Below are 14,029 nucleotides of genomic sequence, written 5' to 3' on the forward strand. Positions count from 1 at the left end.
GCATCTACATGTGTTACAAGTTAAATCGATCTTTTAGACAGCAGCAGCACTAATTATTCTCTAGTATAAAGAAAAGTAGCTGCATCACATGATGTCCATTTCGAATATTAAGAAAAAAAGAAAAGAAAAGCATCTACGCAGCAGCCCAACGCCACGCGAGATCAATCATATTCTTGGGCGCAATTTTGTACGAGTGTGACACGGTTACGCACATGGAAAGCCTTGTGCACCAGATCTAAAGCCCTCTCCAGATCCGGCATCGTTTCCTCTCCGACCCGCCGCCGTCTACACCCATCTCCCCTCCCCGCCGCCGCCTCCTACCGCCCTCGTTTCGATCATATTCTGGGGGAATGGCTTCTCCGGAAGCCGATTCCCGCCTCCCCCTCGTCCTCGCACCCGCCCTCGAGAAGATCGTCAAGAACGCATCCTGGCGCAAAGGCCACTCCAAGCTCGCCCACCAGTGCAAGTCCCTCATCGATCGCCTCTCCCACCCTCCGCCTCCCCCCTCCCCTTCCTCCCCTAACTCCTCCTCCTCCCTCCCCGGCCCCCTCCGCGACGGCGGCTCCGCCGTTTACTCCCTCGCCGACTCGGAGATTTTCCTCGCCCCCCTCATCGCCGCATGCTCGTCTGGCTCCCCCCGCGTCGCTGAGCCCGCCCTCGACTGCGTCCAGAGGCTCGTCGCCCACTCCTACCTCCACGGCGAGGCCGACCCCGCCGGCGGCCCCGACGCTCGCCTTCTCGCCCAGCTCATCGATGCCGTCTGCGGCTCCCTCGCCCTCAGCGGTGGCGGCGATGACGCCCTCGAGCTGCTCGTTCTCAAGACCCTCCTCTCTGCCGTCACATCCACCGCGCTCCGTATCCACGGTGACGCCCTCCTCCAGATCGTCCGCACCTGCTACGACCTCTATCTCGGTAGCAAGAACCCCGTCAATCAGACAACCGCCAAGGCGTCGCTCATCCAGATGCTCGTCATTGTCTTCCGCCGCATGGAGGCCGATTCCTCCACCGTCCCCGTCCAGCCGATTGTCGTCGCCGAGCTGATGGAGCCCGCCGATCGCTCGTCCAACGCTGCTGCCGCGGACGTCAGCTTCGTCCAGGGGTTCATCACCAGGATCATCAGTGACATCGATGTGGTGCTGAACCCTTCCACTCCGCTGGCCCGTACTGAGTCTGCCAGGAAACACGACGGGGCGTTCGAGACCACGGCGGTCGAGAACACCAACCCTGCTGACCTTCTGGACTCGACGGACAAGGACATGCTGGATGCCAAGTATTGGGAGATCAGCATGTACAAGACAGCCCTGGAGGACAGGAAGGATGAGCTGGGGCCGGAGGGAGTGGTGGACAGAGATGATGAAGCAGAGGTTCAGATTGGGAACAAGCTGAGGCGTGATGCCTTCCTGGTGTTCCGGGCCCTCTGTAAACTCTCCATGAAGACTCCTCCGAAGGAGGCAGTGGCTGATCCTGCACTCATGAAGGGAAAGATTGTGGCTTTGGAGCTGCTCAAGATTTTGCTAGAGAATGCAGGAGCTGTGTTTAGGACTAGTGAGAGGTACTTGCTTGGTCACTACTGTTCCACTTCATGTTCTCCTTTTATGTGCTTCTTTCCTAGTTTCTACCTTTTCTAGTAAGTTTCTGTTTAACATGTGTAATTTGCTAGGTACACCTATGATCCTAATAGAAGTAATTACTCTATCATGCATATCAGATATTATGTCAATGCAACTACTAGATAATCATTATATTTAAAACCCACCAAAATAAATTTCTAGAAATCTTGTTACAGTCTTTTAATAGGTGAACAAGTACCATTATGTAAATCTTTATTCTTCTCTCTACATGCTTCTACTAGTTGTCTCAATAAATAAATAGTTTCTGGATTGATATTTCAGGTATGAAACCAATTATAGGAAATCTGTCTTTTATTTTTCTTTTCATAGCACCATTTCATAATTTTTATGTTATTAGTTAGTTTCTTTGATAACTGGAGCAATTTTGAATGTCTTCCTTATTAACGAAAGTCTTCTCCCACATTTATCAAACATCTATTAGTTCTCAAAATACTGTTGAATAAGCTAATCAATCAAAGTTACAAGCTATCCCATTGATCTTTGAATCTCTTTTAAACTTTAATGGGACTGTCATCTCTGACTTTTTGTTCTTTTGGGATCTTCCTTCACCTAATTCACTTTACTTTTACAAACAAAAGTATGATTTCTAACCTATCACTTATTTTCTAATTTTCTAAAGCTAAATTCTGCATAGAATGTAACATAATCCATAAAAATAAATCTTCAATGGGATTGTGATTAACTTGATGACCTGCCCAAGGACAAGAAGTTTGGAATAGGTTTTTTCCATGTGTCGTCGATTTCGGTGGCTTTTCAACTGATCGTTAATTTGCTATTAAAAATCATGCTGCATCTTAGGTAGTCTCCAGTGTCACCTGCTTTGCAAGTTGCAACTTGTTTGAGGAAAATAGAACTTGCATAAGTATATAGCATGAGAATTTCGAAGTAGTTTACATGGGTGAAAGATACACTCAACTTTCAGATTCTAATTTCCACATAAACACTGTGCATTTTTTTGGCAACTGATGTTACATTCTGCTGAGATGATTGTATGCTTGTATTCAACTTCAACCCTTGATTAGCATACATTGATTGAGTACTTTAAAATTGAATGTCAATATTCACTGTTATTATTTCTTGTCTGTCAAATTTTACATAGCTTGTTTTCAATATCATATTAAACTGGATTGACATGCCCCAACCTGATGAAATTTCCTTCAATCAAGCAGGTTTTTAGGTGCTATTAAGCAGTATCTATGTTTATCCCTTTTGAAGAACAGTGCTTCAGCTCATTTGATTGTTTTTCAGCTGTCGTGTTCCATTTTTATGAGCTTGGTATCAAGATTTAGACCAGGATTGAAGGCAGAGATTGGAGTTTTCTTTCCGATGATTGTACTTAGAGTTTTGGAAAACGTTGCTCAACCGATTTTCCAGCAGAAGATGATTGTGCTTCGTTTCTTGGAAAAGCTTTGTGTAGATTCTCAAATTTTGGTGGACATATTCATTAATTATGACTGTGATGTTCACTCTTCAAATATTTTTGAGAGGTATGTGTTCTTCATTTTGATGTGTTTGGCACACAAGCTAACATTGGCAGAATATAATCATAAGCAAATGACCATCTGCATTTGTTTCCCATTTTCCTTGTTTTGTTAGGATGGTAAACGGTCTGCTTAAAACTGCTCAAGGGCCTCCCCCAGGGGCTCCCACAACATTGGTACCACCACAAGATGTTACAATGAAGTTTGAAGCTATGAAGTGTCTAGTGGCAATTTTGAGGTCAATGGGAGATTGGATGAACAAACAATTGAGAATTCCTGATCCTTACTCCCAAAATACAGAAACCGCAGATGGCAATACTGGTGGTAGTAATGAACTTCCTCTGGGAAATGGCAACAGTGAGGAGCCTGCTGAAGTAAGTGATTCTCACTCTGAAACAGCAAATGGAACCTCAGAAGTTGCATCTATTGAGCTGCGTAGGGCTTACAAACTAGAACTTCAGGTGCTCATCTAACATGGGTTTGATTTTTGTGGTAATTTTAATGCAACTATCTAACATGAGTTTGTTAAGTTCTTTTAATGCAATTATAAATTGCAGGAAGGTATTTCACTTTTTAATCAAAAACCTAAGAAAGGCATTGAATTTCTTATTAATGCAAAGAAGGTGGGTGACTCACCTGAGGAAATAGCTGCTTTCCTGAAAAGTGCATCGGGCTTAAACAAGACTTTAATTGGTGACTATTTAGGAGAGAGAGAAGATTTATCCCTGAAAGTCATGCATGCATATGTGGATTCATTCGATTTTGAAGGGATGAAGTTTGATGAAGCAATCAGATGTTTCCTACAAGGTTTTAGATTGCCTGGTGAGGCACAAAAGATTGATCGCATCATGGAAAAATTTGCTGAGCGCTACTGTAAGTGCAACCCTAAGGCTTTTACAAGTGCAGATACAGCTTATGTGCTTGCTTACTCTGTAATAATGCTCAACACCGATGCTCATAATCCGACGGTGAAAAACAAGGTCTATCCTTTGTTTGCAAAAACTCATTATATGCTTGAATTTCTGTAGGTTATGGAGCAATAATGCAAATATTGTTGTTTATGCAGATGTCACCAGATGACTTTATAAGAAACAACCGAGGTATCGATGATGGAAAGGATCTGCCAGAAGAATATTTGAGATCCCTGTATGACAGAATTTCCAAGAATGAAATCAAGATGAAAGAGGATAATTTGGCTCCTCAACAAATACAATCTTCAAATTCAAACAAGATTCTTGGCTTGGATGGCATTTTAAACATTGTGATACGCAAGCGACATTCATCAACAGAGACTAGTGATGATATGATCAGGCACATGCAAGAGCAGTTTAAAGAAAAAGCTCGCAAATCTGAGTAAGTGTTCAAACAAAATTCAAATTTTCCTATAATAGTTTGATCCTTGGTTTTGCCAATATATTAGCAGGTTAATGTTAAAATTTGTATAAAATATATAGTTCAAGTTGCTTTATTTGTGAATATAGGTCAGCATATTACTCTGCAACGGATGTGGTAATTTTAAGGTTTATGATCGAGGTATGCTGGGCCCCAATGCTTGCTGCCTTTAGTGTTCCTCTTGACCAGAGTGACGATGAAACAGTCATATCGTTATGCCTCGAAGGATTTCGTAGTGCGGTCCATGTTACAGCAGTAATGTCTATGGAGACTCAAAGAGATGCTTTTGTTACTTCACTCGCAAAGTTTACATCCCTTCATTCAGCAGCAGATATCAAGCAGAAAAACATTGATGCTATTAAGGTTTGTTTTTAAGTTCCATAGGTTTTTATTTTTAGTCGAAAAAAATGCTTTTTTAAGAAACTTTTCTCTTAAGCTTATGTACTTTCAGAGTATATGTATATATAGTTGCATGTGTTCCTGAGATTGAACTCAATCTTTGATGACATTTACTTATTATGGTTTGCTCCTTGATGTTGACCTTTTTTTTTCCTTCTCATAGTTTCTTTTTCAAAATAGCTTTAGATGATGTTAAACTTTATCAATGGTGCTCTTATTAATGCTTCTGGTTGTATCCTACAAGACATTGATTTCTTCAAATTGCATTTACCAAATATGAGAAAACCTTGATGTCTATATGGTGCATATTTTAGATTGTAGACACTAACTTGGAAGGAGAGCACATAAGCACTTTTCACCTGATGTAGACAGGTCAAGTGGATCAATCATAGACATACTCAATTTTTTGTCCTGTAATATGAATTCTTTTTTATTATTACGCTGGGAAAAATATGATGAGCATAACATTTTAAGCTTCTTTTCGTATGTTCTTTTTTCCTTGTTAATGTCCTAAACTTCTAAAAATGTATAATATTATTAGTCACAGCCATGAGTGGCTTAAAATCCAGAGATTGATGAGTAACATAATACCAGAAGATGATGTTGGCCCTCAAGAAAAATAAAAAATCTTCCATTATGATGCTATCTTTAGATAGAAGGCCATGGTAACAAATAAGTTTTAAGATGACTATTTGTTGGTTGGATCTGGTGAATTACAATCTCGATGTTTGAGCAGCATTATGAGCAGCATTATGTTTTCCCAAGTTCACAACATGCATATATTGGAAGTATTGTTTAAGCAAACTAATTAAAGCCTCAAGTCATGTACCTTTAGAGTATAATCTGTTTCATCTTAATATAGCTTGTGGCCTGAGCATGAGATCCTGGGTACAATCTTGGTCTTCTCATTTTTAAGATATTAAAGATATTTATTTTAAAGTCCAGTAGAGGAACTATGGCTTGTTATACATTGATAATCTACATCACTGTTCAGATAAGTTATGCCTTGCTTAGAGCAATTTTAGCAAGTTGTTAACACAGTATATAGTTAACTAAGAACATCATCTATTTACTTATAGAATCATTGTTCAGTATATACTCTAATTATGGGTGCCTGCAATGAATCTAGCATTGAACATCCAGAGATTTTTCAAATGAACTCATCTCCCATTTCTATTTTAGATGACAAAGCAACATGACATGGGCTGGCATACAAGTCTACTTTTCATAAAAGTAGAGAGAGAGAGAGAGAGAGAGAGAGAGAGAGAGAGAGGGTTTTATGCAATAACCTTGAACCGGAATTGAACTGCATGAAATGGGCTGGTCTGCTGTCTGGGGCTTTGTTGGACCGATGCTTACTGCTTGGTTCATACCAGTCCTGGTGGTTTTTCAAACCCTGGTCTTAGCAAGTACAAGAGATTCAGCAATTCTTAATCGACAACTCCACATTTTGACCCCAAGGTTGATCCTTATTTTGGTGCCTCTTAAAGTTCTTTCCATATATAAACAACCATTCTAACAGAACAAGGAGAAAGCATTAGGTTCAATAGATATGTAAACAAAAAATAAATCTAAGCCAACATCAAGGAAGATTCAAGACTGGTTTGGTCTGAAGGGTACAGTTAATAGCTAGCTAAAAGGTGACTGTCCATCAAAAGTTTTGTTAACTCACTGGGTCCTGTCTGCCGCTGGTACCGCCATGCTAATACACATGTTGAGTTGCACCTTCATTTTTTTTCTTTTGCTGCATTAATCACTGCAATTTGGGATAAAGAAACCATCAAGATTAGTTCTTTGACATTTGAGTTATCTTTTTGTATGCTTGTATGTGAAATAATTGGAATGTATGGGTTCTATCTTCTCACAGTTTCTAAAATCTATTGCATTCAGTTAACTGCAATTTCAATGGCTTTCTGAAGCTAATTTTCAGAAATTAAGATGACTTATCCTTTTTGTAAAATGTTTCCAGGCTGTTTTATACATCGCAGATGAAGATGGTAACTACCTTCAAGAAGCTTGGGAACATGTTTTGACATGTGTTTCTCGATTTGAACATTTGCATCTTTTGGGAGAGGGAGCTCCTCCGGATGCCACATTTTTCACAATACAACAGACTGAACTTGACACATCTAATCAAACCAAATCATCAATCCTAACTACAACGAAGAAAAAAGGACCTTCATCTGTTGTTGCCAGAAGAGGTACCTATGATAGTGCTGGGGTCAGTGGTCAGGCTTCTGGAGTTGTTACATCTGAACAGATGAATAATTTAATTTCCAATTTGAACTTGTTGGAACAAGTTGGAATTGCTGAAGTGAATCGCATATTTGTACGAAGTGAAAAGTTAAACAGCGAGGCAATAATTAATTTTGTTAAAGCCCTCTGTAAGGTTTCAATGGAGGAACTACGCTCTGCATCTGATCCTCGTGTTTTCAGTCTGACAAAAATAGTCGAGATCGCGTAAGAAGTTACCCTCATTTTATTCTTTATGTAGAATGCATAAGAATTACCCTTATTTTATTATTGATGTTGCATATATCAATTTAGCACCTGTTTGATTGATTTCTTTTGTACAGACATTACAATATGAACCGTATCAGGCTTGTGTGGTCAAGCATTTGGAGTGTGTTGTCTGAATTTTTTGTTACCATTGGCTGCTCTGAGAACCTTTCAATTGCAATCTTTGCAATGGATTCCTTGCGTCAATTGGCTATGAAATTCTTGGAGCGAAAAGAATTGGCCAACTATAACTTCCAAAATGAGTTCATGAAACCATTTGTTATTGTTATGAGGAAAAGCAGAGCTGTCGAGATCAGAGAGCTGATCATCAGATGTTTCTCTCAGATGGTGTTGGCTCGTGTTAGTAATGTCAAGTCTGGGTGGAAAAGCATGTTCATGGTACTTATTTTCCTCTTTCTGCTAATTTTAGATTGCTGGAAAGTTATCATGGCATTCACTTGTTGTATGACTTAGATGTTGTATTTGTCTTATTGAAGTTGATCGAGTTAACAAACTGAATGGTATATATTGCAGGTATTTGCAACTGCATCATATGATGATCACAAAAATATAGTCCTTCTGGCCTTTGAGATCATTGAGAAGATTTTACGGGATTACTTCCCCTACATAACTGAAACGGAAACAACCACCTTTACTGATTGTGTTAATTGTTTAATTGCATTTACTAATAGTAGGTTTAACAAAGACATTAGTCTCAATGCAATTGCTTTTCTTCGGTTCTGTGCGGCTAAGCTTGCAGAAGGAGATATTGGTGCTTCTGCAAGATACAAGAACAAGGAGGCTTTTGCGAATAATGGTCCCCCTTCACCACACATTATAAAGGATGAAAAACAAGATACTCCATTGATCATTGACAAGGATGACCACCTACACTTATGGTTTCCACTTTTAGCAGGTGGCATACATTTTTTTTGCTTATTCTATATGATTAAAAACACATCTATGATACTTATGTGTTTGGTTTTAATTGCTAGTGCTACATTTAGGGAAGCTGTTTACAAGTTAGCAAATAATATTGTCTCAAGGATCATCCTTTCTTTCTTTTGCAGTTTTATCGGAACCTTTTATTAAGCAATATTTTCTCAAGGATTCTCTTTTCTTGCTTTTGCAGGTTTATCGGAACTCACTTTTGACCTAAGACCTGATATTAGACAAAGTGCCTTGCAAGTGCTATTTGATACATTACGAAATTGTGGTCATCATTTTTCATTGCCCTTATGGGAGAAAGTGTTTGATTCAGTCCTATTCCCTATATTTGACTCTGTAAGACATGACGTTGATACCCCTAGGGGAATTCCACAAGGACAAGGGTCAGAAAATGATACGGAAGAGCTCGATCAAGATGCTTGGCTTTATGAAACATGCAAGCTGGCTCTTCAGTTAGTTGTGGACTTGTTTGTGAAATTTTATGACACAGTAAATCCACTTCTGAAAAAGGTTTTGACATTGCTGACAAGTTTGATTAAGCGTCCTCATCAAAGCCTTGCTGGCATTGGCATTACAGCATTTGTTCGCTTAATGAGCAGTGCAGGGCCTTTATTTGTTGAGACCAAGTGGGAGATTGTTGTTTTGTCTTTGAAAGAAGCTGCTAAAGCCACTCTCCCTGATTTTTCATATATTTCATCTGGAGCTCATCTTGATAATGCAGCATCAGACAATGGGAATTCTCCTCTGATGCAAGAGAATGGTGAATCTAGGGGATCAATAGATGATGATTCAGAAGGCCTGAGAACGAGAAATTTATATTCTGCAATTGGTGATGCCAAGTGTCGTGCTGCCATTCAATTACTTTTAATCCAGGTCAGTGACTCTCTCCCTATGATGGCATTTCCTACTTGATTATGGATCTTGTTAGAAAATGGGAAAGCATCTTAATCTCTGAGGTTAATAAGCTTTACAAGGTGGGAGAACTGATCACCTACCCTTCTACTAGATGTACTTAGTAACTTGGAGAAGATAGAGAAATGATATGAGGAGGGAATAAAGACAAGAAGGGCAAATAATAAAGCAAAAAACAAAAGAAAGGCTGACGCTCTAATGGGAAATAAGCAAGGATATTAGGTAATATGACTAGATATTATGAGAAACTAAATGCTATATTAGTTTTGTGCAACAGTTCAACTACAATTTCATCTCCAATCATTTTCTTTTGATTTAGGCCTCAAAATAATATTCATTTATCATGTTATTCATATATGCTTAATATATGAGAGGTTTTTGACTATTTGATGGGTTTGTTTCCTAGATATTCACAAAGCAATATTAAGTAGCTCATATACATTTGTTGACTTTATTTATTCATGTATATTCACAAATTCGAAGGCACAATTGGATAATGTTTTCTGCACTTTAAGTTAAGATACAAACAACTGCATACATACTATGGATTTTTATGGTACTTTAGTTTATTGCTTATGTTTAAACTATTTGATATGATACTACAGCACAATTCATGATGAGGCCCCATGTTCATGTTATCAGCATTTTTCGGTGCTTGCCCGTTGGAGAGTTTTATTTGTAACAAGAATGTTGGCCAGTTAAATCAGATGGGCAACCAGAGAGATGGTAGCTAAATGTGCAGTCTGGCTTAGTATTTGCTAATAGCTCAAGCTTGACCTAGGCTGGATTGGTCTGTACAACCCTGTTAAAGGGGTCTCAAATTTTCTTACATCTTCTCCTCTCGGACCTCGTCCTCTTTCACCTTCTTTTCATGCCTGTCATTACAGTGATAGTGTCAGGGTGAAACTTCTCAGGTTCCTTTGTACTCCTTGACCTCACCTTTAACTTCCATTTCTTGAATGATACTGTGGAAATTGGTCGGATCTGCTAATAGCAATCCATTTTGGCTGAATTTGGTCAATTTTCAGCTAGTTCAGTCAGTGCTTTGACAGTCTAGCCTAGAAATTGTCCAAGATTGGTTCATGCTTAGTTGATTTTCAGCTGGTTCCAACAGGGTTATCCTGTTCTGGAATCTGCCACCTTTTTTTTCGCTGAGAACAAACAAGGTGAAGTACAAGGGAAAATAGGTAGTTGGAGGATGAGGATATATTGAGAATAGCAGGCGTCTAGTAGCCTAATTTAATGGGGTGTCTCTCAAAGAAGTAGGATGTTGATCGAGGACGAGGGTTTGTCAAGGTTGCCTTTGAGGATGGATAAATGATGGGTTGCTGGAAAAGGTCATGTAGGCCAAGTTGCCAAGCTGATATATGGTTGGCATTTTTGAAAAGGTGGAGTCAAAGCCAGCTAAAGCAGGTGAGGTGGAGAGAGAATTTTAATATTAAATTCATCTAGTCTTTTCTATTATCATTTGGGAAAAAAATTTCAACCCTTTTGGTTGCTTAAGGATGCAGACAAATGGAGGGACAATTGTAGATCGTGAAGCAGCATCCTAACCATGTGCATTAGGAAGCTACTTATTCTAATAGAATTTGGCATACCTTGTAAATATATGCAAACTACAGCTTTAATCTTTATCAAAATCCAATTCACAAAGGTTGGATTAACTGATTCTCTTGTCTATTTCTGTTCATGATTATGTGTATTGTTCAACTTAAACAATTTGATCAGGTAGTGCAGGTTGTTACAAACTGGTATTGATGTGGAGTGGGCCTATCACCACAATTGCATATGTATGTGTCTCTCCTTGGACATGATTATAAACATTAGAACTGAGCAGTGGACCTACCAATTAGGAAGATGCTGTTCTCTATAACTAAATCAATTAAAAATTGCAATAAGGGTTGTTTTTCTCATTTATGTCACAGAATGATCACTTTTCTTCAACTTAATAAGGGTTAGGTGTTTTCCTTTAGTTTTCTTTGTTGTTGTTGATAAGATCCCAGGACTGTTGAATGGACTCTGACTTATGCAAAGTCATCTTCTAAATCAAATTCAATTACTTTTGAGTAGGGTTGTTAATTCCAAACCAAGCCTGTTGGGTCAACCCGATTGGACATGGACCCGACTTGTTCAAATTGAGACATTGTCTGGTCCAAGTCAAGGCCTAATGACCCTCTCAGTCAGGTTTGGCTTCTGGTGAGGCCTTCTTGACCCATTTTGGTGTTTGTAGGTGAGTTAAACATGATAAGTGTGGCCCAGCCTATCATCTTTCTTTTTCTTTCTGGGTAAAACTTGGATGCTTACGTCCTCACATCTGCTCAATCAAATGTAGCTACTGAACGTACCTGTGTTGGTCAGTTCTGCCATCAGTTTAGGCTGGAGGTTCACCCTGGAAAATCTTGCAGAGGGTCAGGAGGGTGAGGTCCTAATCTGGTGACCTGGATAGGACCTGACCTGATCCAGGTAGGACCTGGACACTGAATGGGGTTTGGATTGAGCCTGATCTGGACACCTCTAGAAGAGGGGGAAAATATTCAAACACAAGGAGGCCTCTCCTTTTTTTAGTCGGAAAAGATTGGGATAAATGGAGGTGCCAAGACGCTAATTAGTTTGGATTGGGCCTGATCTGGACACCTCTAGAAGAGGGGGAAAATATTCAAACACAAGGAGGCCTCTCCTTTTTTTAGTGGGAAAAGATTGGGATAAATGGAGGTGCCAAGATGCTAATTAATAAACTGAGTCAGTTTGGGTCAACATGCCAACCTGCTGGGTCAGAACCAGGTTGACGTATCAAGACCTGCTGGCAGGTTGGTTCAGACTCAGTCTTTATTACCCAAGCTCCCTACTTAAAAGCACCTCTTCTTTTAAGAAGATGCCAAACTCGAGTTCTCCATTTTCTCATTATCGTTCATATATATGATTCTGATGTAAATGGAATGTGCTGGGTGATAATTGATCTTGTTTGCAGTTATATGACCTGGTTGCTTTTTCCTGTATATGTTGTGCATATTAATATATATAGCTGTGGTTTCTCTTGGCAGCTTGCATCTAGACGTATAAAATGCATACTTTTTTTTCTATGACTTATTTAGAATGGAGAGTCGAATATGATTCATGCGTGAATTTTTTACTTGAGGGTTTAACATTTGCAGGCTGTGATGGAGATATATAACATGTACAGAGCACAAATATCAGCTAAGAATGAACTCTTACTTTTTGAAGCATTGCACGCTGTGGCATGTCATGCACACAAGGTGAACAGCGATGCCGACCTAAGATCCAAGCTACAGGAGCTTGGTTCCTTGACCCAGATGCAGGATCCTCCGTTGCTACGCCTTGAGAACGAGTCATACCACTTATGCCTTGTTCTGCTTCAGAACAGCGTTGTGGACCGACCTCTGAATGGTGATGTAGAAGTGGAAGCACACCTTGTTCAACTCTGCAGAGAGGTCCTGGAGGTGTATCTTAAAGCAGCTAAAGGGCAGCCCGTTGTAGCTTCAACTGGCACTCAACCTCGAACTCACTGGCTCATCCCAGTTGGTTCTGGCAAGCGAAGAGAACTCGCAGCTCGGGCACCCGTTGTTGTGTCAGCTCTGCACGCCATATCTGGACTGGGTGATACCCCCTTCAGAAAGAACCTGGCCTTGTTCTTCCCCCTTCTTTCATGTCTGATAAGCTGCGAGCATGGGTCTACTGAGGTACAGGTTGCACTAAGTGACATGCTCAATACATGGGTAGGTCCAATCTTGCTTCGGGCATGTTGAACACGGTATGATGATCTCAATTTTTAGGGCTTTGAGGTGGATTTATGTCAGTTTACTGGATGCTGTTTTGGCTGTTCATTTTTCTTTTTGCCTTCGGAACCTCGTATGAACAGTGTACCAGAAAGCAGAGATGGGGGGAAGATTTGATGTTGTAATCTAGTTTTTCATTCTGTAAATATGTTGCTGGTGGAATGTATTTCATTGTTGTGATGTTTTCCACTTGTTGATCCCTTACTTGCAATCATGAATGATGATTATTTCTGGCATTTCTGCTAAGATAAATCATTTGTGAGTCAAAATTGGCTCCATGGGTTTTCATTCCACCACTTAAATTCTGATGCCCTGATTTAAGAAATATAATAATAATAATAATAATAATAATAATAATAATACTATGATATAATAATATCATCTGTGTGATGAATATTTTATGCTTTTCGATTTTGTTTATGTTTTAGCCATTAAGGTTTGCAATAGGTTTGATAATAACAAAGATGTTTGATGTAATATTTATGTTTATTTGGTTTCGTTCATGTCTTAGATGATATATTGATTGAGTTTTATGGTATTTTGCCTTATAAGCATAGCTTGTTGCTTGTGCGTGATTGTCTCAAAATATTCTCAAACTCTTGAAACGATTGGGTTTCAAGAGTCTTTGATTGTATGTAAATTGAAGGATATTTAATGAGAAAAAGTGATAAAAAAAAATATCAATCATCTAAAAACTCTTGAGACGCTTGTGTTGCATGTGGCCAGAGGGAGTTTGGATAGTGTCCAAGGATAGGTTGTTGCTCGATTTTAAGATAGTATCACGTAGGTATCCAAGGATAGGTTGTTGCTCGATTTTACGATAATATCACGTAGGTATTTGTGCACGATGGTATATTTTGGATCTTTGTTGATGGTATACTTTGGATCTTTGTTGTTTGATTATGCAATAATGTCATGTAGATATTTGTGCGTGATGGTTTATCTTCGATCGTTTTGTTATAAGATCGTTTAG

At 39.4% G+C, this 14,029-nt stretch overlaps 1 protein-coding gene across 2 annotated transcripts; it reads left to right on the forward strand.

The window, feature by feature from the left end:
* Positions 1-157: 157 nt before the first annotated feature.
* Positions 158-13,245, forward strand: LOC135674237 (brefeldin A-inhibited guanine nucleotide-exchange protein 2-like). 2 transcript variants are annotated; one of them, XM_065183885.1, is made up of 11 exons: positions 158-1,552; positions 2,801-3,118; positions 3,228-3,573; positions 3,670-4,092; positions 4,179-4,465; positions 4,594-4,867; positions 6,873-7,363; positions 7,480-7,801; positions 7,937-8,318; positions 8,535-9,223; positions 12,415-13,245. In XM_065183885.1, the coding sequence occupies exons 1-11, from the start codon at positions 351-353 to the stop codon at positions 13,024-13,026; spliced, it is 5,346 nt and encodes a 1,781-aa protein (XP_065039957.1). In that variant the 5' UTR covers positions 158-350; the 3' UTR covers positions 13,027-13,245. The 2 variants fall into 2 exon arrangements, with proteins under 2 accessions (XP_065039957.1, XP_065039958.1); XM_065183886.1 differs by lacking the exon at positions 12,415-13,245 and adding an exon at positions 9,357-10,111.
* The last annotated feature ends 784 nt before the right edge of the window (positions 13,246-14,029 follow it).

Source organism: Musa acuminata, chromosome BXJ1-5, assembly GCF_036884655.1.
Source record: "Musa acuminata AAA Group cultivar baxijiao chromosome BXJ1-5, Cavendish_Baxijiao_AAA, whole genome shotgun sequence".
Taxonomy (NCBI): domain Eukaryota; kingdom Viridiplantae; phylum Streptophyta; class Magnoliopsida; order Zingiberales; family Musaceae; genus Musa; species Musa acuminata.